The sequence below is a fragment of the Orcinus orca genome, chromosome 2 (genome assembly GCF_937001465.1).
Source record: "Orcinus orca chromosome 2, mOrcOrc1.1, whole genome shotgun sequence".
Lineage (NCBI taxonomy): Eukaryota > Metazoa > Chordata > Mammalia > Artiodactyla > Delphinidae > Orcinus > Orcinus orca.
This window is the reverse complement of record NC_064560.1, coordinates 15629805-15655398: the sequence shown is the minus strand read 5'-3', so window position 1 is coordinate 15655398 and position 25594 is coordinate 15629805. Positions and strand designations below refer to the sequence as shown.

The 25594-nt window shown below is 35.8% G+C and overlaps 1 protein-coding gene across 1 annotated transcript in view; it reads left to right on the top strand.

Moving 5' to 3' along the window:
- The window catches only part of MALRD1 (MAM and LDL receptor class A domain containing 1), a 589021-nt gene that overhangs the window by 311084 nt on the left and 252343 nt on the right, over positions 1 to 25594 (top strand). Inside the window, exons 26-27 of the mRNA XM_049705518.1 lie at positions 4111 to 4356; positions 5938 to 6095. Of these exons, the coding sequence (XP_049561475.1) occupies positions 4111 to 4356; positions 5938 to 6095 (404 nt within the window). The remainder of the gene's footprint in view (positions 1 to 4110; positions 4357 to 5937; positions 6096 to 25594) is intronic.

Genomic DNA, 25594 nt, shown 5'->3' with positions numbered 1-25594 from the left:
ACTCACTGCAACCTCACTTTCTGCTGGGCTGACCATTTTGGAGCTACAGTCTAGAAAGTTCCTCCAAGAAGAAGTCTGGCATGATCCTGTATAGGATTTGCCTTTTTTTCCCTTTCTCTAAGAGATCACAATCCTGTGCTTTCTGTTGTGCAGTGTCTGCGAACACTTGTTTCATAGATTTTTCCCAGGCTTCTAGTTGTTTATGGCTGGAGGGTAATTTCATACCTTCTTACTCTTTCTTTCTACGTGTGCTAAGAGCCAGAGTCCTCTCATTACTTATTTTGATGTTGAAATTATTTCTGACCAGTAGTTCAACCTTTCATCATAATGATGTAATTTTTGGAGAACTTCATTAATTTTTGACACACACAACACAAAAATTCCCAGGCTCATCTTGGACTTTCTTTTCCTTAGCCCCAGACAGACCATTTTCCCAAGAAGACCTAGTTCCTTGTAATGGGGAATAGTATTTAAATAACATAGAGTTTGGGGCAGAGAAGTAACATTCAATTTATTTCAAATATCACCATGTAAATATTTTTGTAAATATTTGTAATATTTTTATTGATGTATAGTTGATGCATAATGTGTTAATTTCTGCTGTACAGCAAAGTGATTCAGTTACATGTATATATATATATACACACACACATTCTTTTTTATATTCTTTTCCATTATGGTTTATCATAGGATATTGAATGTGCTATACAATAGGACTTTGTTTTTTATCCATTCTATATATAATAGCTTATATCTGTTAACCTCAGCATGGTTCTTTATTGTTTAATGGACCATACAGGGCAAGGGTAGGGTGCAGAGATCAGGAAGGAAAGCACTGCAATGCAAAAAAATCACAAAAAAATGATAGTGGCTTGAACCAAAATAGTAACAGTAGAGGTAATGAGAGATATTCTAACGGTAGGATTGACAATTGACAGAATTCGCTGAAAGATTACATGTGAGTTATGAGATAAAATGTTGTATATATTATTATTACAGCTCCTAGAACTTGGGGCCATCCTCAATTACAAGATGGTCCATCATCCAAAATTTGGTTCAGATATCAAGACTGATGACAGCACATACACACCAAGATGGTTTGAAAATGTCTGTTACTCACATAGTGAGGCTTTCTAGGAAATCAAGGTAGCTCCTAGGCATGTCCAAAAGTAGTTTTACAGAACGAGGAAAGAAAACTGGGATAGAGTTTGATGGTGGTTGGGTGGTGGGACCTGGCTGAGGATTCCTGTGCACAGGTAGGGGCTTGCATAGTTTGAATCTTCTACCAACAGGGGGAGCACCTGGACTTTCTTACCAGCTTTCCCAGATGTGGAACACAATGTGGAACAAAGTCATACATCAAAAAGTGGAGTCAGACTCTACCATACAGAGCTCCTTACAAGATATTTTTTCTCTGAATAACTGGAGTTGCCATTAATACAGATGAGAAAGACTGTTCAGTGAGAAAGTTTGGAGGGGAAGAATCAGAGTTTGAATTTAAGCATATTAAGTTTCAGATGTCTCTAAGGTTTACACGGGAGGTTTTTAACTTTTATAATTTGTTCTTTCTTACAAAATTAAACTGCCTCTCAACAGGGTCACTGCCTAATTGAAACAATATTTTTTTCTGTAAAAATGAACACAGTTTCATAAGAGCCTTAATATCAGAATCATTTAAAGGTATACACCCTACTTTCAAGTAGCTGATTTCTTTGGACAAAACAACAGGCATGGAAAATAATTTAGAAATAGGTAAATAACATTAGTTGATAACTTCCCTTGATGTTTACCAAAAGTGCTTTTTGTTATTTTATGAATAGAATGCATTAAAGCAGTGAAATTTTCTTTATTAACATAGAGGGCTTTCTGTTCAAAATTAATCTTGGGTAATATTCAAATTACTATATTTTTAAATTATGCAGGTATTTATGTTTTAGATCGATAAAACTTAATCACTGTGACTATCTTAAAATACTAGCTATATTGATTGTGGAATATATCAGGCTCTATGTTTCCATTTAGAAACACATCCACATTATTTTCTTGTGTGTTTTAAAAGAATTAGATTTTAGCTTGATTCACTTGCTTTGGAGAAAAGCATCTTTAAAACCAGTAAATTTGTTTTTACTCCCCAAACAAATTGGAATTGACAGAATCAATATAAATATCAATTGTGTAACATCAAATGATCTAGTAATTTCTCAGGTTCTCAACAGATCCATGAGAGATACTGCATCTAGTAGTCAACACCACCATTTCTGTCCCTCGGTGGTCTTGTGTTTGCGATAGTTGACCTATCACTGCGCTTCAAGTCAATGGATTTTTAAAAAATAATTCTGAAGACAACAGACCTGGGTCCAAATTGCATTTCTGCTCTTGAAAAATCAGCAAGTCATTTAACATCTATAATCCTCAGTTTTCTCATCTATAAATGAGAGGGTTAATGTAAGTGATCTCCATTTCCATTAAAGCTCAAAAATGCTTTAATGTTACAATTCTGAGTCAAGCTCTGTAATTGAAACATCAAAGGTATTTTGTCTTACCCTCCAATCTGCTAGCTGAACTGGGCACCTAAATAAAAATAGTTTAATCCCACACTGCAAGAAAAGAAAATGGTAGCAATTAACCCAGACAAGAAAGTTTTGTTAGAGACAGAATGCATGGTTGAAACTTATTTTCAAAGGCTTTGCGAGTGTAAAGGCCATTTAATTAGGCAATCTTGAGTGTGCAGTCCAAGAAGAGTTTAGCACACAAAATGGCTAGGAGGCTTCAGAACACCAGCCTCCTCCCCAGTGGTTTCTGCATGGCCTTCCACTCCTCTCCTGCCACTTCTTCTCTCTTAGCCATCTATTTTCTAAAATGTGAGACCGATCCAGAACATAAAAGCTTTTCTATGAGATTTTATCAGCAGGAGTTTCCAATTCCCAGAACACCTTCCATTAAATTCCTGAATCACTTCCTACCTCTAATGCACACCAATCCTCAATCTTCAGACACTCTGCCTCAGGCCATGGAAGCTACCATCTAAAAATGAAGTAGAAAGTGGTATTACCAGCTCCCCTAACTGGCAGACAAGGAAGATGGGAAGGAAAAAACTTTCAGATACTATAGTGTCACAAAGCAAATGTGAAGCTGATGTCCCAAGCTGGATCTCGGAACAGCTTTTCCTGCTGAAATATTTTCACCCGTGGTGGTGATGTTCTATTGTAATATTGGAGCAGGACAATAATAGTACCTTGACTGTGCATATCGAACTGGTTTATCATTTCCAAAACACTTTTGCTCATTCATTTATTTAACTAATATTTACTGATTGCCTATGAAGGGCCAGGCACTGTTCTAGGCACTGGTGATATAAACAAGTCTCTCTAATTAGCTTAACTTGTCTAGTTTTTACTGTTTTTCTTTCTCTTTAGATCATCAAGTGTATGATCCAAGTGGCATAACTGAGAAGTACCAGAATCAGTTTGAGCTCAGCTGTTCAAAAGCATTGCTCTTTATCTTAAACTCTGTGGAAAGGTCTTTATGGTTGACATTGCTTTGTCGGGAAATTGCTCCTAAAATTCCAAACAACTGACAAATAAATGTTTTGGAGGAAAAAAAATCTGTTGGAAAGTTGGATATCACTTGTATATTCATGTCCCTGCTTCTGAGGAAGTATCATATATATTTGGCTTCTGATAAATGTTGGAGTGCAAGGATGCTGATGGAATGTACTTTCAAATACCCTGTAATATATAAACTCTTATTACCCTAAAGATTTTGTTTCAGGATAAAAAATGGAAAGCCTCACTTTGGCTTTTATATTTTTTGAGTATAGCTTACAGGAAGTGCTGTATTTGGGGAGGACTGGGATACTTTCCTAGACCAATAAATTGATGCTTAATTTTTTTTTTTTTTTTTCCATTTTGAATGATGCTTGTGAGTGATCTATAGACCAGAACCTAGAGGGGATTAGGAGAGAGAGAGGTAGGGGTCAGACGTCCCAAACTCCTAAGGACACTGTGTTTCTTTACATTTTCAAGGGAATCTACTCTTACTACCTTTTAAGCTCACTAATGTGTTAGGAGTGTTTCCTCATCCTTTCTTTGTTTGTTTTCTGTTTTTTAGGTTACTGTCCATATGGTTATCGGGAATGTCAGAATGGCAAATGTTATAAACCGGAGCAAAGCTGTAATTTTGTAGACGACTGTGGAGATTATACTGATGAAAATGACTGCGGTAGCTCCTGTACTTTTGAAAAAGGCTGGTGTGGTTGGCAAAACTCTTTGGCTGAAAACTTTGATTGGGTTTTGGGGGTTGGCTCTCCTCAAAGCCTAAGACCTCCCAGAGACCACACACTTGGAAATGAAAATGGTAAGTTATTAGGTTGTTCCAGTCACTCTAATCGCATCCACAGTGAGCATCACGTTATCTTCCCTGAGAGCATCTGGAGAGACCACCGTGGTGCCAGGGCAACTAAGTCAAACGTTTAACAAGTGTATTTGTCTCCTGGGGCTGCATAACAGACTGCCACAGACTGGGTGGTGTAAACAGCAGACGTTTATTGTCTCACAGTTTTGGAGCCTAGAAATCTGAAATCAAGGTGTCAGTAGGGCTAGTTCCTTTTGAGGTCCTTGAAGGAGAATCATCTGTTCCATGCCTCTCACCTAGCTTCTGGTAGCTTCAGTCACTACTTGGCTTGTAGGTGGTACTCTCCTTCTGTCTTTGCATTGTCTTCCCTCTATGCATGTCCATCTCTGTGTCTAAATTTCCCCTTTTTATTATAACAGTCTTACTAGACTAGGGCCCACCCTCATGACTTTATTTTAACTCGATCATCAGCACAGACCCTATTTCCTAACAAGGTCACAGTCACAGGGACTGGAATTAGGACTTTCACATCTTTGGGGGGACACCATTTAACATATAACAGTGAGTAATTAAAATTGAATATTACTTTGATAATTGTAGATAGATGATAATATATGCTGCTGTCAGGTACCTTTCCTAAATGACACATACTTGTCATCAGTAACCGTGAATTCTGCCACTCATTTGATCATTAGAGAGTCATTTAACTTTTCAGATTCTCAAACTTCTCATCTGTCCGATGGAGATAATAGAATTTTCCCTGTGTGCCAAACAGGGATTGTCAAGATCAAATGAGATGATCTGTATGAAGGGGAAAGCAGTTAGAAAGCTGTAGAGACGTGCAGTCGTAGCTCTAAGATCATCTATGTGAAGGGTGCTAGGTATGGCTCGCTTTTACAGTGAGCTGAGGTCAGGTCTCAGATTCATTGGTCAAGGGGCAAAAGACATTAGGAGAATAAAGAAGGCATCCTGAATTCCTGGATGCTACAGAGTAGGAAATATTGACATTTCACAGGCCTGGGATAAAACAAAGCTCTCCAAGCCAGACCAACCATGACAAAGAAAGGTAGGTGTAAGTTTCATTCAAACACTCAGCTATACATACATAAAATGTTTTGGATATTTGGATACACAAGCAGAAAACTCAATATCTTTCCTCGTGTGTTGTATATTAAAATCCTCAGCCTTTCCTTTATGTACTCAACAGATGACTGAACTCTTGAAAGTATGTCATATCCCTCTATTTGTATTTCATAGACAGTCTTTGCATTGTTTTACAATAACTGGAGAGTTTGGGGAGTCCATGAAATAATTCCTATAACTATCTCGTTGAGTCCATGGCATAAATACCCTGTCAGGTCAGTTAATCTGCATACCGTGAAGTACTTTGCTAAAACAGAGACAGTTGGATATTGCTCTGTCAGTGAGCCAGAGGCAACGCTACTAGATTTCCTTTCTCTTTCAAGCAGAAATACCTTTGGCAGTTCAGATCCTAGAAATGTAATTAAAAACCCGAAGATGGAAAAGCTAACATAATCCCCTCGATGTCAGTTTTGCGTTATCTGAATCCCATCTTGTTCCCAGGGCACTTCTTGTATCTGGAGGCTACTCCGGTGGGCCTTCGGGGCGAAGAAGCGCACCTCAAGAGTGGTCTGTGGCAAGAAACCAGCGCTGCCTGCACCATGAGCTTCTGGTATTTTATATCCACAAAAGCCACAGGGTCCATTCAGGTCCTCATTAAGGTAGGATCTTCTCCTGCAATGCCTCTGAGCTTAGTGAAGTTTCTTAGAGACAGCACATGGCCAAAAGGAGATTATCCCAACTTTGCTTACCTGGCCCTGGGAAGCCTCCTCCCATCAGAGGGAGCTGCTACTTGTGGTTCAGATGCTCTGTGGAGTTTGGTAAACTGGGCGTGGGAACCAGCTTTGAGCCCAGCGTTGTACCCTGTGGTTATGATTGAATCCCAGAGACTCCTTTTACGGTAACAATTAGTCTAAGACACACAAGTTTAGGTATTTCTTTCCCAGTCCTTCTCAGTAAAAGAAACTAGATTATTTGTACATCCGAAAGGACAGCAGCTATCCATTTAAACTCATGTATGAGCAATCATTAAGGGAATTAATATTAGACATTCTGGTTCTAAGCACACACCGTGCAAAGGACAGAACCGATCAGGAGAATGAGGAAGGTATGATTACATTGAACTGCTTATTAACTATGACACAGTAATGCATTTTCTTACTGTGGGTTAATTAGATGTCTCTGTCAGGGCTTTAATTTCATTTAACAGAGTGACAGTGTTCAGGGACCAAAATACCAAAGTATACATTAATATTAATGAGACATGGTTCATATACCTTTACTCTTTGGCAAGTTACAACAGCAGCAAAAAGGAGATAAGTGTGTGTGTGCGTGTGTATGTGTGTGTGCACACGTGTGTTCATTTCAAGAATCTCGTTAGAATTCCAAGAAAGCTTACTCTAAAACCATGCTCTAGAGGCCATTGCTGTTTTATTACACACTGGGCTTCAGTGAAGCGCCCTGACACTGATAGAAAATGCCTGACCAGAATACCAAAGGCCTCATATATGTGAATAGCTAATGCTGCATAGTTCATGTTTTATCTAAAACCTGAGTTAACTTTATGTTTTAGGACTCTTCCATAATAATGCAGAAAAGCCTGCCTAATAAAATACATGCAGCAGTACCACAGTGATTTATTCTTATATTTAAATATGAAAACTTACTGAAATGTATGTAAGGCTTCAAGTTCTTGTAAGAGTATTTTGCCAGTACTCTATTGAATGGGATACTGGATTATATGGTCTGTACTGCTCAATAACAAAAATTCAGCTGAGTAAATTTAAAGATCAAATTGCTTTATTGAACGATTTATGAATTGGACAGCATCCCATGTAGCAAATAAATAGAAAGGAGCCCTGCCAAGTTGTGGAAAAGGAAAGGTTTTTAAAGGCAGAAAGGGGGCAGGAAAAGGAAATTACTAGCAAAACATGCATTGCTTCAGGGAAGGTTGCACTTCTGAGGAGGATGGAAGGGTTCTGTTGGGCAGATTACTTTCCTAGTGCTGACTGGTTATGACTACAGTCCTGAAGCAACTTGAAACTGCAGTTAGGTTAAGTGTTAAGTGTTAGTTTCCTGTCATGGGGCTTAGCACAAGTGACTCCATTTTGAGCCTCTTTTCTCTTTTTTCAACAGTACCATGTGAAGGACTTGGTACACTGGATTTTGCTTTTATTATTTGTTTCACTCGTATTTACATTTCTCCTCTCTTATAGTATATTAGTATAAAATGTAAAATTAAACTAGTTTGAGATATAAGTCTTCCTATCAAGTCACGTTGAGCTCCCGTGTTTCCTCCAGTTGATTCCTATGGACATTTAACAGCATCTTTAGAGACCCGTTTTCCTACCGTATTAAAAAAAAAATATATATATATATATATATATGCCTATTATTCAGTGACATTTATTACAAAGGAGAGAAATCTTTCATAATATATATTGATTTTATATTCATGAATTTTAGGTCAATTGTTTCATTTTTGGTAATTAACAATACCTATTTCTGATCATCATTACAAAGTACTTCTTAGGCTTCTCTCTGTGTGGAACCATGCTGGATTTTTACCTTGCTCATTAGTTGGAAATTGTCCTAGCCAGATGGCAAGCACAGTAGGGTCAGGGATGCTACCTTTTCTTTCTTTCTTTATTCCTCATCTTTTAAAATGTTCCCAATCTATACATATGTTGCCCCTGGCCCAGTTTCCTCTGCCTTTCCTCAGGAATGCCTCCTTCTGTGTTCCCCTCTTCCCTCCATACCAAGGCCGGCACAATCTGGTAGATTCAGCCTTTCACAAAACATTCCTTGACCGCTTTTGCCCACCATGATTATTCCTTTTTTTCTGAGTGTCCCTCACAACTCCAGAAATTCTTCCTGCTCACTGGCTGTTCATTTATATTTATTCTATTTCAATAGATACATTATAAAATATTTAAGGCAAAGGCTTGAGGCTTTAGTCCTTATGTCTCTCAGCTCTTCAGAGAAGGGACTGCTGGGTAAAGGGATTGCAAGAGGGGAGTAGTTCCCTCCCAGAGCCCAGTGCTGGGCTCAGGACACCCCTTGTTTGAGTTAATCCTTGTGCAGGAATGGCTGTTATGCACGACATTAAAGTCTAATCTGGAGAATCTGAAATCTAGGTCTGAAATATATACATGCAATCAGATGCAAAAGGCATGTAACCACTGACCAATAATTTAATGACAATCTAGTTTTAAAGGGCAGTATCGATTACAGATCACAACCAGAATAATACATACTGAGAGTTACATTTACCCACACACACTATTTCATGTAATTCTTAGCACAACCCTCTGAGGTAAATAAAGTGGGCCCCATTTTACTAAAGAGGGTCCCATAGAAAGAACCTAACCACCCTATGGCCACATAGCCTGTCAGTGACAGATGGGAGTTTGAATCCAGGTATGTTTACATCCCAAACTTATGTGTTCACCCCTCACCCTTATCCCCAGTGTTCCTCACTGATAATACTGAGTTTTCTACTCTTCATAATGAAATAGAGATTCTGTTTTACTGAGATCTATATTCATTGCACAGAATCATTTTTTAAGGGGAAAAATGAATAATAATTCCTATAATGGATATGTGTGATTCTTAAACTATCCTGTTATAAAGGAGTGAATTCAGGGAAACCCCAGCAAGGCAAAGCTACTGCTTTAGGAAACACTCAGTGAAGAGCAGTACTATTTTACATATTGTCTATATTACATTTTCCTTCTATATTTCCTGCTTTCAGTCACGTGAAGACTTTTCACTAAAGAGATGTAATTAAATCAAATGTAATCTTTGAGTCTTAAAGTGATTGGTGAATTCTGAGAAGATGGAAAGAGCATCTTATTGAGAAATTAACCTTAATTTTTTTCTTTCCTTGAAGTCTGCTTCAGTTATAAATGTAAAGCACACACAATAAAATGAAGTAGCTACAGTTTTTCAAGAGAAATTACTTTTTTAAAACAATAGTTTGCTTTTTTTTTTTTTTAATGAGAACAAAGAGTCTACCAGGTAGAAGGATTATTAGCTATCCCTCACTGCTTGGACCAAGCCACTTTGTAAGTGGGATTTAGTCCATGGGAATTGCTTGTGATCCCTGCCATTCCACTGTGTTCATTTAATGGGTGAGTCAGTCAAAACTCAGATGGGCTAAGTAGGAAGTCCAAGGTTATAAGTAAGTGGATGAGCTAGGACTTGAACTCAGGTATTATAAAAATTAAGATTAGAATGTTACACAATCTGATTTCTTTCTAGGAGAGAAGATTGAAAGTTGATCATCTAAATTAAAATACATGGGTCATATCTTTTTCTGAATGTAGTAATAATTCATTTTTAAAATAGTATGTTTGTTCTTGATAACATCTGTCATTTTTACCTACCATTTAACTCATTTACATTCAGTATTAAATTTTGCATTACATTTAAATGTATTACTTTTCAAACCATCTAAGATTTAAAACAAAATATGAAACAAATGTTCAGGGGTAGAGTAAGAGTTCTACATAAAAATTAACTTGTTTTTACAATTACATTTAATTTTACACATTTTTCTGGTCACTTGTTTCTGATGGGGTTAATTAATTATGAGTAATATGTCGATTTTGATATGCTAAAAAGAATTTTTGGGGAATTTTAAAATCTACTTGTGCTTGATAAAGTGTTTTCATAGGTAAAAAGTCTATCTAGTCTCATCACGAAACAGAAGACCTTTGCATCTTTTCAACTAGCCATGTGACTAAAATGCAGAAACACCTGCTACCTGAAGGGCATTATTGTGTTTTAGAAATACTCCATCTTTGATAAACTGTTGATATTTTAATCAAGATGACTGCGTGCTGTAGGGAATTTGAATCTATTTGACTGAAGGCATTCAGGACTATCCATTATGCCATCATGATAGAAAACATAATATATTCAAGCCAGAAGTGGAGAAAAATAATGTATTTCAGGAGAGCCCTCCTGATTATAGCAACCTAGTTATGATGCAAGAACGTAATTAAATTAGCTTATTGCTTTATCTTGCTTAGCGATTCAGAGAATTTTAGAGCTGGTGGGGTCCTTCGAAATATGTTTAAACTCTTCATTTTGCAGATGAAGGAATTAAGATTATGAGGTTGTATTTCTTGTCCCAGCTCATACGGTATTTTAAGAAAAAAGTTAAGATGTAAATCCAATTTTTCTGACTTCTAATTCAGAGCTCTTACATACTTCCTGGAAATTCTATCTAAAAATCATATTCAATATGGAAATACAGATTTTGTTCAATAGGCAGTGGAAAATGTCAGATCAACAAAGGAAAGGCCAGATTCCTTTGCCTACTTAGAAGCCTGGAAGTTCTGGTTCTGTTTTACCCTCAACCTAGCAAACAATGAGCATCAGTTGGGTTTAAGAGTCAACTGGAAAAAGTGGGTATTCTCCATCCATCCTAACCCACCACTACCCTGTCCCCGGCACACACACTCACCACAGAAGGTTTACAACTAATTGCTAATACTAACGTGCCTAAGGGTATGTCAGACAGATTTTTATATTTACGCATCTTTTGATCTCTTCGGCCTACTGAATATCTGATGCTATTTTAGTCACATTGTTGGGATTTTATTCATTATTTCAGAGTAAAGGATGTAGAGAATATGGGTAGAGAGGATACATGGAAGCTGGATAGAGAAAATCGATTTTTCAAAGACTGTCACGTGCATTGGGGGCTGTAAATCCATTAAACTAAACTTTAGTACCAGAACTTTATTTGCTTTTCTGGCATTGTTTCAGCACATTAACAATTCAATCTGCGTAGATTGGGCGCTACTATATTAGTGACCTTGACCAAATCAAGGGAGAAAAGTTGATCTTTGCATTTCAAGCTATAGCCTTGCAAGAGATCAACACACCCAGAGTTTTATTAATTAGTTCCCACAAGAGCACAGTGCCATGATTTATGTAAAATAAATGTTCCTTAGAGAACATGGCAATGTTTATTCCAGGTTTATTTCTGACCAAGTGAGATTTTTCTAAACTTCGCACTTCTCACTTCTTCCTTTACCTCCTAGTGCTGCCCACTATGACTCACAGGCAGCCAGTGGAGTCCCTTCTATTAAGATTTCTATTAAGATGCTAACAACTTAAATTGATCCCAGAGTTTTACTTTTCAAGAGACTCATATGGTCAGCTCTAAAGATTGTTCTCACTACTATTACTGCTGTTTCACTTCCCTTTCTGTTCCCACTACTGCTACTGCTCTTGTGACAAGCCTCTAGTTATTGACTGATTTCTTTTTATTAATTGAAGTATAGTTGACTTACAGTGTTAAATAAGTTTCAGGTGTACAACAGAGTGATTCAATATTTTTATAGGTTATACTCCATTAAAAGCTATTATAAAATATTGGTTATTTTCACTATGCTGTACATTTCATCCACGTATCTCATTTATTTTATGCCTGGTACTTTGTGTGTGTGTGTGTGTGTGTGTGTGTGTGTGTGTGTGTGTGTGTGTGTGTGTGTGTGTGTGTGTGGTATGCGGGCCTCTCACTGCTGTGACCTCTCCCGTTGCGGAGCACAGGCTCCGGACGCGCAGGCTCAGGGGCCATGGCTCACGGGCCCAGCCGCTCCGCGGCATATGGGATCTTCCCGGACCGGGGCACGAACCCGCGTCCCCTGCATTGGCAGGCAGACTCTCAACCACTGCGCCACCAGGGAAGCCCTGCCTGGTACTTTTTACCTCTTAATTCCTTCTTCTATCTTGCCCCTCTCCCCACCCCTCTCCCCACTGGTAACCACCAGTTTGTTGTCTGTATCTATGAGTCTGTTTTTGTTTTGTTATGTTCATTCATTTTGTTTTATTTTTCAGGTTCCACATATAAGTGAAAACATACAGTATTTGTCTTTCTCTAACTTATTTCACGTAGGATAATATTCTCTATGTCCGTCCATGTTGTTGCAAACGGCAAAATTTCATTTATTAATGGCTGAGTAATATTCCTTTATATATATGTATGTATGTATATGTGTATATATATATGTATGTATATGTGTATATATATATATGTATGTATATGTGTATATATATGTATGTATATGTGTATATATATATGTATGTATATGTGTATATATATATGTATGTATATGTGTGTATATATATGTATGTATATGTGTATATATATGTATGTATATGTGTGTATATATATGTATGTATATGTGTATATACATACATATATATATATACACACACACACACACACACCACATCTTCTTTATCCATTCATCTGTCGATTGACACTTAGGTTACTTCCATATCGTGGCCAATTTCTTTTTTCTATACAATGTGCTAAGTCTTTTTTTACACATAGTAATTCACTTAATCTTCAGAGTAAATCTGTAAGGTGGTTATTTTGTCCTAACTTAACAGACCATGAAATTGAGACCCAGGTCACATAAATAATAAGTGGTGTCCTCAGGATTAAAGCCAATTCTAACTCCAAAATCCATGCTCTAAACCACTGCACTCAACTTCTGCTGTTAGATTTTAAAACATTCTCATACCCAGGAGGCAAATATATTACTGTTCATCAAAGTTTTCCAGTGGCTCTGAGATCATACAAATTAGAGATTTCCATCTCTGCATATTAATAAATCCACAGGCCTGTCCCCACACATGTTAGAGAGGGGAGGGGATTACTTTGTGTTTAGCAGCTTCTGTAGTTTTATTTGTTTGTTTTTTAACAGCTTGTGAACATCTAGTAATAATAACCGTATTTATCTAAATCACTCTACCTCATATCTAAATAAAATAAAATAAAAACAAATTCTAAAATAAAATTCTAAAAAAAAATTCTAAAAAATTCTAAAAATTCTAAAATTCTAAAATAAAAATTTCAAAATCATGTTCAATAGTTACACTTTAATGTTGGTGAAGAAAGAATGAATTGGAAGCAATGTAACTTGATTTTTATAAGAACAAAACTAGCTAGATGAAAGCTCTTAATTTTTATTCAAACACGAAATCTTTAAAACTTGCAACCATCTATTCTTTCAGAATCTTCCCCTCTCTCTCTCTCTTTCTCTCTGCCTTCTAGTATGATCAAACTTGATAACTGTTTTTCCCTCTTCGAAAACTGAGACGTCTAAATTAAAAGCAGAAATCTTCAAGATCAGGGGCTCTTAATCAATAGTCTGTGTATGTGTTTGTGTGTGTTACAGACCTCTTTGGCAGTCTGATGAACTTCTGCCTTATTTCTCAGCATACTGTTATAAATGCATAAAATACTAGAATTACAAAGAAACAAGTTAAATTAATACTAATTATTAAAATATTTTTTAAATCCAAAATGGTGACTTAGTAAACTTGTGTTAAATGACAAAATCTAGCAGAGGATGAGATAACTGCTACTATTTCAAAGGGTGATATAAGCATAAGTGATATTTTTGAGATAATCATGGCACTTTAAAGTGATATTAAAATATTTGTTATTATTATTGGTGAGAAAGTCACAGGTACTATTAATACTTATGATTTGTTGCCTGTATTCACGATTGAAGAAAATACCAAATTTTAGTTGAAGTTAGTAAAAATAAAGATGTATTTCCCTCATCCATGTTCCAACCCTCTTGAAAACCAATATTCTGTATATAAGGGGTCTTGAGAATTTTTTATTTTGTAAGGGTATCTACCTTATATGTTCAGTGTTAACATTTATAATCAAATACCTTATCTGAGTAGGAACTTTCTGCATGGAAAAGCAACTCCAGTTCCCAATAATTGAAACATAAAGGCATTGAAACATAAACATAAAATGAAGATAACATTCAATCTGAACCAAGTTCAGAGCAGGGTAGTTTTAAATGGGCTTAGGTGCTGCCACAGCAAAGAGCTGTTTCAGTCGCTGGTTATCAGGCTCACCGCCAGGTAGAGTCAGCAACTTCCAAACTGACTGCTGATGGATTAAAATATTGCGAGATTTGTCACCCAGATTCAGGAGTGTCTTTTCAAATGTCGTTAAGTAGTCACGCTATTGACTTTCTGTGTAATATAAGATCTGGGAGAAGAAAGGGAAGAAAAACAATATTGTAACTTACCTCATTTTTAAATCTAACTTTAATTTTTAAATTAATTTTAAGGTATAATTGGCCAGTAGCTTCACTTGCTTACTCCTTATCTGCCGACAGAAACTTCATAGGTGCGATTGTTGTATATGGACTGCCCTATGTAGGAATCCCGAGGGCAGGTTAATTTCCTTTCAACTTTTGCTTACTTCCCGATAATATTTGCATCTTAACTGTTTAAAACCAATTTACCATGGCAAAACATTCCTTTTCATTTTATTTCATTTGGGGGAGTGAGGACAGTGCCTGAAAAATTAAAATAGTCTTCAGCACATGAGAGTAACTCTTTCTGGAACTCATAAGTTCTCATCAATTAATTTTTAACGCCTGCTCAGTTAATTTCCTTTGGAGTTTGCAACACGCGTTTCTACTAAAATTGGTTAGAATTGCTTATCTGTGGGCTGACTGCTGTAACTGAATCACACGCCTGACTCAGAGGCTGCTACAAGGTTGGTGATATGTTTTACCAATTATAGATCACAGAATTGGAGTAGAGAAAAACCCCTTGTACATTCACCCTTGTATGTATTATCAAACTGAACGTGAAAATCCGAATAATGTTGGCAATCTTATCTCTATAAGAGATGAATAGGTAGCACATTCCTATCTGTAATCTCTGGTGAATTTTAGTTACAACAAATGTTTAAAACCTATTTTTAACAATGAAGAAATATTTAATTTACTTTTTCCAGATTGGTGCATCTCTCCACGTCTTCTAAAGAAGTCAGGAATATTTTCTAATAATCTGTAAATTGTGCCAACAAAGCAGTGTAGCAAATTCTGCTGTGATCCTACCTCTGTGGATCCCATTATGTGAGAGATGTAAATAAAGGAAAGCTGGGCAGTTTGGATGTACTGTGTACTAACTTAGACTGTTTACTGCTAATTAACAATATTCCTAGTTTAGGACTACAACTTTTCTTTGCAAGCTCAATCCCAACTCTTTTCACCCCTTGCTTCCATTCATGCATTCAAATCAATCTTCCGTGAACTTCTACTGAATATACATGCCTTGCGCTCATGGAGCTTGTGTGTTTAGAGTGGACTTAACTGTTGGCAAAAAGCAGCAGTGTGGTACTCAGTCTATCAGAAACAGTTGGAGCTCTCCCACCAAAACTGAATGTTCTTTGATATTTAATTACCCTCTTTTGAAGTTGTCCTCTTTCTGAGAGGATGACTTATGACTTGCTGTGCCATATTCCTGGAACAGGAAGCTCTCTGAGGTCCACAGGGTGGGTCCTAGATGAGTGGTATGTGTTCCCATACCACTGAGTCTATGTCTCATGACCCCACCACACTGCATCTTGACTGTCTATGTGTAGAGCTCTATTGTCTGATGGCTAGGGAGCTTTCATGGTACAGAGACTGTATCTGCCTTGTTTCCTGTCTTATCTGTAGCATGTAGCATAGGGCCTCGTGTATAACGTATAATAGGTGTTTGAAATGAATGAGTGAACGTACAGGATTTCCATATATAATTAAATGCCGACTATAGAGAACAAACCATCCAATATTCTAGGAATTCAAAAGCTATTAAAATATTTGTGGAATGAAAGTGTTTAGAGGAAATAAGAGAAATTTGAACTGGATCTTGAAAGATAAGAAGAATTTGGATAAATAGAGGAAAGAAGGGAGAATATTTCAAATGAAAGAATGCATAAAGGTAGAGAAGTCTAAGATGTATTCAGTGGATCCTGAATTTACCAATTATCAGGTAGTGATTAAAGATATAATATTAATGATAATAATAAAGTAAGCATTTATTTGACCCTTTAAAGTTTATAGCATACATTTGTTTATCTGGTACTATGAATTTATTTTTCTTATTTAATACAGTATTGCTTACATTTACTGTTTTTGTCATTTTCAGTCATTTCTGACTTTTTATTATCTTTAACTTTATAACCATATTTATTGAGTAACCTGTAATACATTTATATTTAATAATGTTCCAAATTATAAATGCAGATTAGCAATTTGTATAAACACTAGTCATAACGTTAATCAAATTTAAAATAATCCCAAACTGCTTTTTGGACAGCAGAAGAAAATCAATTGAAAAATCAAATTCTTAAAGATTATTTTTAATGAACTTAACTTTAACTTCTGCTTGAATGAGAAAACACTTTTCAGCTTAGCTGCTAGATATTCATTCAAGCGTTGTTGACATTATTTTCTTTTCAGCAATTGACATGATGGGTTGAATAGCTTTTGTAGATTTAAATAAAAAATATATAAATTCTTCATTTAGTTCTTATAGCCCAAGTTATACACAAAATCACTTAGGCTTAAACATAAACAGCATTGACAGAACAGTCAATGGCAGCCAATAGGCCCACAGTGGTTACTTCTCATGATACGACCATAAGATTGAACAAACAATCAAGAGAAGGTTCTCCAGTCAGAACCATCTATTCACCAGCATTTTGTAGCCCTCGTCTTGCATACATTTTATGTAATTTTCCATATCAGTGCTGCTCATGTGATATTAAAAAACCCCAACAAGATTAATTAAATACTGAAGAATAAGATTTTTCTGGGTAACATTGAACTTCGGAAGGCCACACACCATTACAATGTCTAAGATTTTACTCCCCAAGAACTAATTTTTAACCCCATTAAAAAATGTATGTTATACCCTCCTACATGCCTCTCTGCAAGTCCCATTTGTGGTGTTCTGGGAACCCTCCTTCTCTTGTGAGGGACATCATTCTGCATCGTTTGTAAGGGCAAGCTTTCCAACTTTTAACACCATTGCTAAACTTAATTTTTCCCTTAAAATATTTCTCATCCAGTAAATAGTGCCACATGTTATCCATTCACATTTATCTTCTATGCTCTTATCCATGCCTTTTCATTATCCATAACTTTTAAAAATCTATGACTTTTTCTACATTCTTCTGGCCCTTGTCACTTTCTACCACTATCTTGAAGGTAGGATACAAGTACTATTTATTTTTGTTTCCTCCATAATAAATAGTTCGTTTTAGGCACATAAAGTACCTGTTAGAATAAATAAGACAGATTTCCAATATCTCAGTGAACTTAAATATAAACAAGGAGAACAATATGTAAGTATATAGTAAAAGGAATTTACAAAATGGAAGATCTGGGGGAATATTTGGGGTGGGACATAAAGATGGAATTGTCTATGCAGTCTAGACTGAGTCTTTATTCTTTACAAAACCACTACCTTTGTGGTCCTAATTTAAAACCCTGTATCATCTTGTGGTTGATGTCATTCTCTCAAGAATGGGAAAATAGAAAATAGAAAGAAAATAGAAAATAGAAAATAGAAAGATAAGCATGGACTTCACTGAATTACTGTTCTTTTTATGAATTAGACCATTTATTTATGGATTTACTTTATGGATCAAGAATTTAACATTTTATTTCCTGTATCATATAGTCATATATTAAGACTTTAACATGCACATTTCCATGACTGAGTCACTGAAGACTGTTGAGGATTACAGATACAGATCAATATTATTTTCAATTCAAGATGTGCCATTTACTACATCCTACAGATGGTCATTGTACGTTGCTTTGTCCTCTTTTATGCTAACCTCCTGGTGGCAAGAGAGCATATACTTCTTCAGTATTACGAGCTGAGGGATCATTATTCTGAGTGTTAACAATTGAAGTGACATAGAGACTTGAGGTCAAAGGGAAGGGTGAAATAATATTTTCTGTGAATTTATGGATTTCTTTTCATCAGCATTCATGAGCCCTAAGGACTTTTAGCAGTCATATTTTTAATGAGTTAACTTGACTCTTTTTGACTTCACTGGGGTCATGCAGCAAATAAAATCTCACCAAAGTTAGAGATGCATATGGCTTCTGAATTACGGCAGAATGGTGAGAAAATTATTTAGTTTAGAGGAGGACTCAATTTTGAAGGGGGGGATATTTAAATTATTTTTGAGAAAAGTTATGTTAGGATGAAAATAATAACTTTCTTAGCTTCATTAAAATTGGAGCTAATTTTTCTTTGTAGTCAAAAAACATACAGAAACACACATATGGGAACATACATATATTGAAAAGCAGAAAATAATACTTCAAATGGCACTAAACAAGCTAAGTTTTTGCCAAGCAATTTTTTTCTTTTTAAAGTTTTTTTTTTCCTAAAGATGTCTAAACAGAAGATAAATTAAGAAAAAGAAATAGTCAAAATTAAAGGACATTTTTTTCTTTTTCATTTTCTTTCGACATTTGAGCACAAAATATGATGGGGACATATAGTTGAATTTTTTTTTTTTGCAATTTACTTTGTTTACTTAGATGAGGAAAGATTGTGAATAGTTTTATTTTTACAGATATACAGTTAGTAGTTATTTTATAGTGCATTTATGCTTTTTTATTACTACTCTATCCACACAGCAATAAACATCATTTGCAAAAACTCATACAATATTTCAGATACCTCAGTACTTGAAAAATATTTTTATACTTGATAAAATGGTTAAAGGCACACTGTTGATCTGGAGCTCCAGATAATTTTTTTCCAGATAATGTATTTGTAGCTAAGATGTGGTATTTTCTATTTCACATTAGAAGTTTCTGAGATATCCTGCTTTCTTGAAAATCTCCCATTTTTTTCCTCCAAACTTTCTAGCCCCGAACATATAGTATTTTTCTGAGTAGCTTAGATACTATTAAATTTCTAAGAAAGTTTTATAAATGCAAGCATAGTTGGACAGTGACCTAGAGCCAAATAAATGGCAGTGCATGGTTTTGAATGACTGATGGATGACTATAGGTTCACTTTGTTTTCCTAGGTCTCTGGGGGGAAGTGATAGCTCCGTATTATATTTTTTGCACACACATAACGTGTATTAACTTCTTTTAAGTCAGCACTTTTGAAAAGTTCTGTTAAATTTAGAAACTTCCAAGTGAATCACTAGGATCAGAATCATTATACAAGGCACAATACTCAATTCATCCATCTGTACCGTCTCATGTATGATAATTGCTTTGAAAATACATGAAATTCTATACACAGAGAAGAGAAAGAAACTTACTAATTTTTTCCTTGTAATGGCCTATGAATATATCTATGTGAATAAAAAGTCTATGTATGTATTCATGAAAATAATTAGCATTTTATTCAGTAGGAATTTCATAATGACAACAAAAAAATCTTGCAAAAGTTTAATTTCTGAGAAGAGACTGGAAATGAGGCATTGGTAGTCTTTTGCATGTATTGACATTACTTTAATTTTCTTAATATTTCTGAATTTGGTAAGAATATTTAAAACATCTTCCTTGGGACTTCCTTGGTGGTCGAGTGGTTAAGACTTCGCCTTCCAAAGCCAGAGGTGCAGGTTTGATCCCTGATTGGGGAGCTAAGATCCCACATGCCTCGTGGCCAAGAAACCAAAACATATAAAAACAGAAGCAATACTGTAATAAATTCAATAAAGACTTTAAAAATGGTCCACATCAAAAAAATCTTTAAAAAAAAATCTTCCTTGCTGTATCTGAAGAAGGAAGTAAGAACTACAAGTAGAATGTAGAAGGAGATGCGTGAACAAAATCATTACTTTTATGGAAATTTATGTTCATAAGAAGGGCCATCTCCCCTTTGAAGGGTAACCATTATCTAATATTTTTGAGCTTATTTTTATATCCCCCAGTGAATTGCTTACCAGGAAGCTGCTTCTCAGCATTGTGTACTTTTACCTGAAACTCTCAACAATGTTTTCAGCCATTGATTATTCTGTTCTAGTTTCTGTCTGGGACTCTGAGACCCCTGACTTGATGCTCTGCTACAATTACCTTGCTGTTTTCACTAAACATAGAAAACCATATTCCCCTTTGATCTTATCCATTCATTGAAAACAAAACCACCAACACAAGACTTAGGTGTATGTCATAGATTTTACAGAAGGGTTGGATCTAATGAGTATTTTGGAAAGTAAGAAGGGAAACAAAATTAGTTCTCAGTCTTACTCCTTTGCTTCAGTTTTTTTTTCTTTTTTTTTTTTGCTTCAGTTTTGACCTTCCTTTGAGCCTTTCAAGGAATCACATGATCTGTCCCTCCAATGCATAGGGAGATGCCAGTTTCAGATAACACCACTCCTAAACATAGCAGTTGTTCTTGACTTTGGATGCATTTTTTCCCCTTTTTGCCAGAGTGATAAAAGACACCACAACTTATATCAGCTCATCTCCCAAGGTGTGAGGTATTTAACTGACAGAATTTCATAGTGGGCTTCAGGATATGTCAGAAGATTACTGGACATGTAGCCAGAGAGACAGACTTAGATTTGAATCCCAGATGTGCCACTTATTACTCATGACCTTGGGTAAATCACTTTGCATCTATGAGCCACCATATATATATATATATATATATATATGTATATGTATAAAATGATGGTCATAATATGAGGTAAAGCAGGTTTAGGATCATCAAACCCAAATAATAATAGGTGAGAGTGTGCTTTGGAAACTATAAAGCATTTAACAAGTTTCAGGTCATTTTTTTCTATTAATTCCTAATGAAAAGTGAGCTTAGGAAAGGGAGAAAAAGTAAAATTTAGAACATATACTTTTGTTCTTTTGTTAAAAATAAACTGTATGAATATATATATCATCCAAAAATGTGTTCTGTCACTTGTCTAAACAGGAGTTTTCATATTATTTCCGTTTAAGTGTCCTTCTCTTTGATGCCAGAATTCATTACCTGTGTTTATTTTCACACATTGTCTGTTTGGATGCATAGAACTTTGTGCCTGTGTTCACTGATAGCTGAGCCATGATGAGATTCCATCAGGCGTTAAGCTTAGAGCACAGGCTGCTATTGTTTGCTTCCCATAACGTGGCTAAGGATGTCTGTCATTTAGGAGATAATGTTTAGAAAAGCAGAATGTTGTCATGAGGTGGGTTATTCATGACAGATACATACCTAGGTAAAACTAAGATATTCGTTGTTTTGTTTTGTTTTTTTAATTTCATGTCATTGTAGTTTGAATTGATAAGCGTAGGTTTTTAATTAATTTATTTATTTTTGCTGTGTTGGGTCTTCATTTCTGTGCGAGGGCTTTCTCTAGTTGCGTCAAGCAGGGGCCACTCTTCATTGCGGTGCGCGGGCCTCTCACTATCACGGCCTCTCTTGTTGCGGAGCACAGGCTCCAGACGCGCAGGCTCAGTAGTTGCGGCTCACGGGCCTAGTTGCTCTGCGGCATGTGGGATCCTCCCAGACCAGGGCTCGAACCCGTGTCTCCTGCATTAGCAGGCAGATTCTCAACCACTGCACCACCAGGGAAGCCCCAAGATATTCATTTTTAAAGTAAAGGAAGGGCATTGAGATATGCCAACATAGTCCATTAGAAAAACATTATTCCCCATCTCCCACATGACAGATGTTCAAATAATCACCATATCTCACAGATAGAAGTGTGTTAACATGATGTAGTGCCATAGACAACTCATTCAGTAGTTCTGTACGGAGGAAAAATCCAATGCCCACACTTTGTTATCAGAGTACCGCTTCTCCAATAAAGCACTGAATATGAGGAGGATAATCTAATAATTAATATGATTTTAGATTTTTTTTTAGTTTTCTATGTATAACCCTTGTGTCCACCTTCTTTCTCCAAATAAATGTACAACTTTTCTTCCTATTTTAAATGAGGTGGGATCTCTCTTAGCTGATGAAGGCTAACTCCTCCACCTCTGGTCTTGATTGTACCCCCATCCATTCTAAAACCTGGCTGGACATAAGCCTGGATTAAGTTTCAAGCTTTAAGATCCAGAATCTGTACTTTAAACCAACTTACCCTATTTCCTCTATAAAGAAAGAATTCCTGCAGATTGGTAAAGCATAGCCAATGGGCAAAAGACATAAGTAGGTATTCCCCCTAAGAGAAGGTACAGACGGCCACTAAACATATGAAGAGATGCTCCCCCACTGTAGTAATCAGGATAATGCAAATCAAAACACAAGCAGCTAGTATCTGTATGCAATTGCTGAGTAGAAATTTAAAAGGCAATACCAAGTGTTGCCAAGAAAGTAGAACAAGCAATGAAATGTTTGTATATTCTCGGTAGGAGAGTAAATTGGTATAACAATTTTGGAAAATAACTGCAATAGTAAGTAAAATTGAGATGGCATATATCCCATTATCCAGCTCTGTTTCTTGTTTGTATATTCTCTAGAGAAATAATTGCTTGTGTGTCCAAGAGTCATGAAAAGAATTCAAAGCAGAGAGTTTATAAAAGCTCTAAGCTAGGACTGACCCAAATGTCAGTCAATAGAAGAATGACTGAATATGACTATTCCCATAGCACAAAAGGAAAAGCAAATATCAAATTTTCACACATGCTCTTCTTTCAGCACGTTCTAGTTCCCATCTTTGCTCCTTCACTTCAGTTTTGACCCTCCTTTGAGTCTTTTCAAGGAATCACACATATTCTGTCCTCCTAATGCATATATAGACTCCATCAAATAACGTGTGGTATGTTCAAACAATGAAAATCATGCATTAGTGAAATACATTAACAGACAAAATAAATAATTTAATTAGGTAACGGGCAAAAGACATGAAGAGACATTTCACTAAAGAGACTATAATAGATGACAAAAAAATTATGAAAGGGTTGTCAACATTATTAGCTATTAGGGAAATACAAGTTAAATCCACAATGAAATATCACTACATACCTATCAGAATGGTTAAAATAAAAATAAATAAATAAGTGTCAACACCAAAGGCTAAGAAGGATATAGAGACACTGGGTCACTCATATGTCCCTGAAGAGACTACAGAATGGTACAGCCACTCTGGAAAACAGTTTGGAAGTTTCTTAAACAAATTTAAAAAATAATAAACATGCAACTACCATATGATCTAGTCATTAAACTCCCAGGTGTTCCTTCCTGAGAAAGGAAGAGTTATGTTCCCACAAAAACTTGTACACAAATGTTTATAGCAGCATTATTTGTCATAGCCAAAAACTAGAAATAAGCCATATGTCCTTCAGTGGGTGGGTGGATAAATGAACTGTGGTATATCCGTGGATACTGACTCAGTGATAAAAGAACATATTATTGATATATGCAAGAACCTGCATCTATCTCCAGAGAATTATGCTGACTGAAAGAAGATAACCCCCAAAGTTTGTAGACCACATGATTCCATTTATATAACATTTTTGAAATGAATTTATTAAAAAATGAACAGATTCATACTTGCTAAGAGTTAAGGAGGGGATGGAGGTGGGAGAGAAGTGGGTGCAGCTACAAGAGGACAGTGAGGGATAGGAGTGATCCTTGTGGTGACAGAAGGTTGTGTACCAATGTCAGCATCCTGGTGATGATACTGTACTAGAGTTTTACAAGATGTTTTCACTGGGGCAACTGAGCAAAGGGTATCTCTGTATTATTTCTTAAAACTGTATGTGAATCTACAATTATCTCAGAATAAGAGGTTTAATTTAAAATAATCGTTAAATGTTAGATTCAAATCCAAATGGTGATTTGTTTCATTTTATATACAGCTAAACTTTCTCTGCAATTTATACAATGTGAAGGTATTTCCATCTTCTTAATCATGACATTATATTTAGCTCTGTGGAATCTGTAGGTCATTATATTACCACAAATGGACACTGTAATAATCTTAGTTTATGGTGTTCCAGATTTTGGTTAATTGGTAGCTTGCTCTGTGTCTGTTATAAGCCATGTTCTGAAATTAATACACAGATAATATTTGTGGCTACTTACAGTTCAACTTTACTCTTATTTTAGCAATCCTTATTTTCCAATGTATTATTTTCACACACTTTGCTTTTCATATTGCCTATATTATCCCATGTTGGGTTTTAGATTTTAGCTGATAGTATGGTAAATGTTTCTTTTTAATTAATTAGTTTTTTTATTGCAGTACAGTTGATTAACAATGTTGTGTTAGATTCAGGTGTACAGCAAAGTGATTCAGCTACATATATGTATGCATATATGTATTCTTTTTCAGATTCTTTTCCCATACAGGTTATTACAGAATATTGAGTATAGTTCCCTGTGCTATGTAATAGGTCTTTGTTGATTATCTATTTTATATATAGTAGAGTATATGTGTTACTTCCAAGTTCCTAATTTATCCCTCCCCACCACCTTTTCCCTTTGGTAACCATACATTTGTTTTCTTTGTCTGAGTCTGCTTCTGTTTTGTAAATAAGTTCATTTGTATCATTTTTTTTTAGATCCCACATGTAAGTGATATCATATGATATTTGTCTTTCTCTGACTTCACTTAGTATGATAATCTCTAGGTCCATCCATGTTGCTGCAAATGGCATTATTTCATTTGTTTCTTTTTTATGACTGAGTAATATTCCATCGTGTGTATGTATTACATCTTCTTTATCTATTCATCCGTCGACGGACATTTAGGTTGCTTCCATGTCTTGGCTATTGTAAATAGTGCTGCAATGAACATTAAGGTGCATTTATCTTTTCAAATTATGGTTTTCTCTGGATATATGCCCAGGAGTGGGATTGCAGGATCATATGATAGTTCTATTTTTAGTTTTTTAAAGGAACCTCCATACTGTTTTCCACAGTGGCTGCACCAATTTACATTCCCACCAACAGTGTAGGAGGGTTCATTTTTCTCCACACCCTCTCCAGCATTTATTATTTGTAGACTTTTTGATGGTGGCCATTCTGACTGTTATGAGATGATACCTCATTGTAGTTTTGATTTTCATTTCTCTAAAAAATTAGTAATGTTGGGTAAATAGTTTTTGATACCAAGTTTAGTTTATATTTTTTTAAACCTCATTTCAAATCACTCTAAATGAACCTTGAAGCAGTCCTTGTGAATGTGAAGTCTAGGAAACAGACACTCTTCTCACTACTTTAAAATTTGCATTTGGGATGAAGCTGTAGTCAGGCATTTCAAATCAAAAGAATTGCATAGTACAAGCCTGGCTCTTGACCTCTGGAAATCTAAATTAAATCTCTCAGCTAAGTGCGAACATTGTACACTTCAGGAAATAGCCTTGGTGGTAAAAGCAGGGAGAGCGGAGAGTGGAAATAG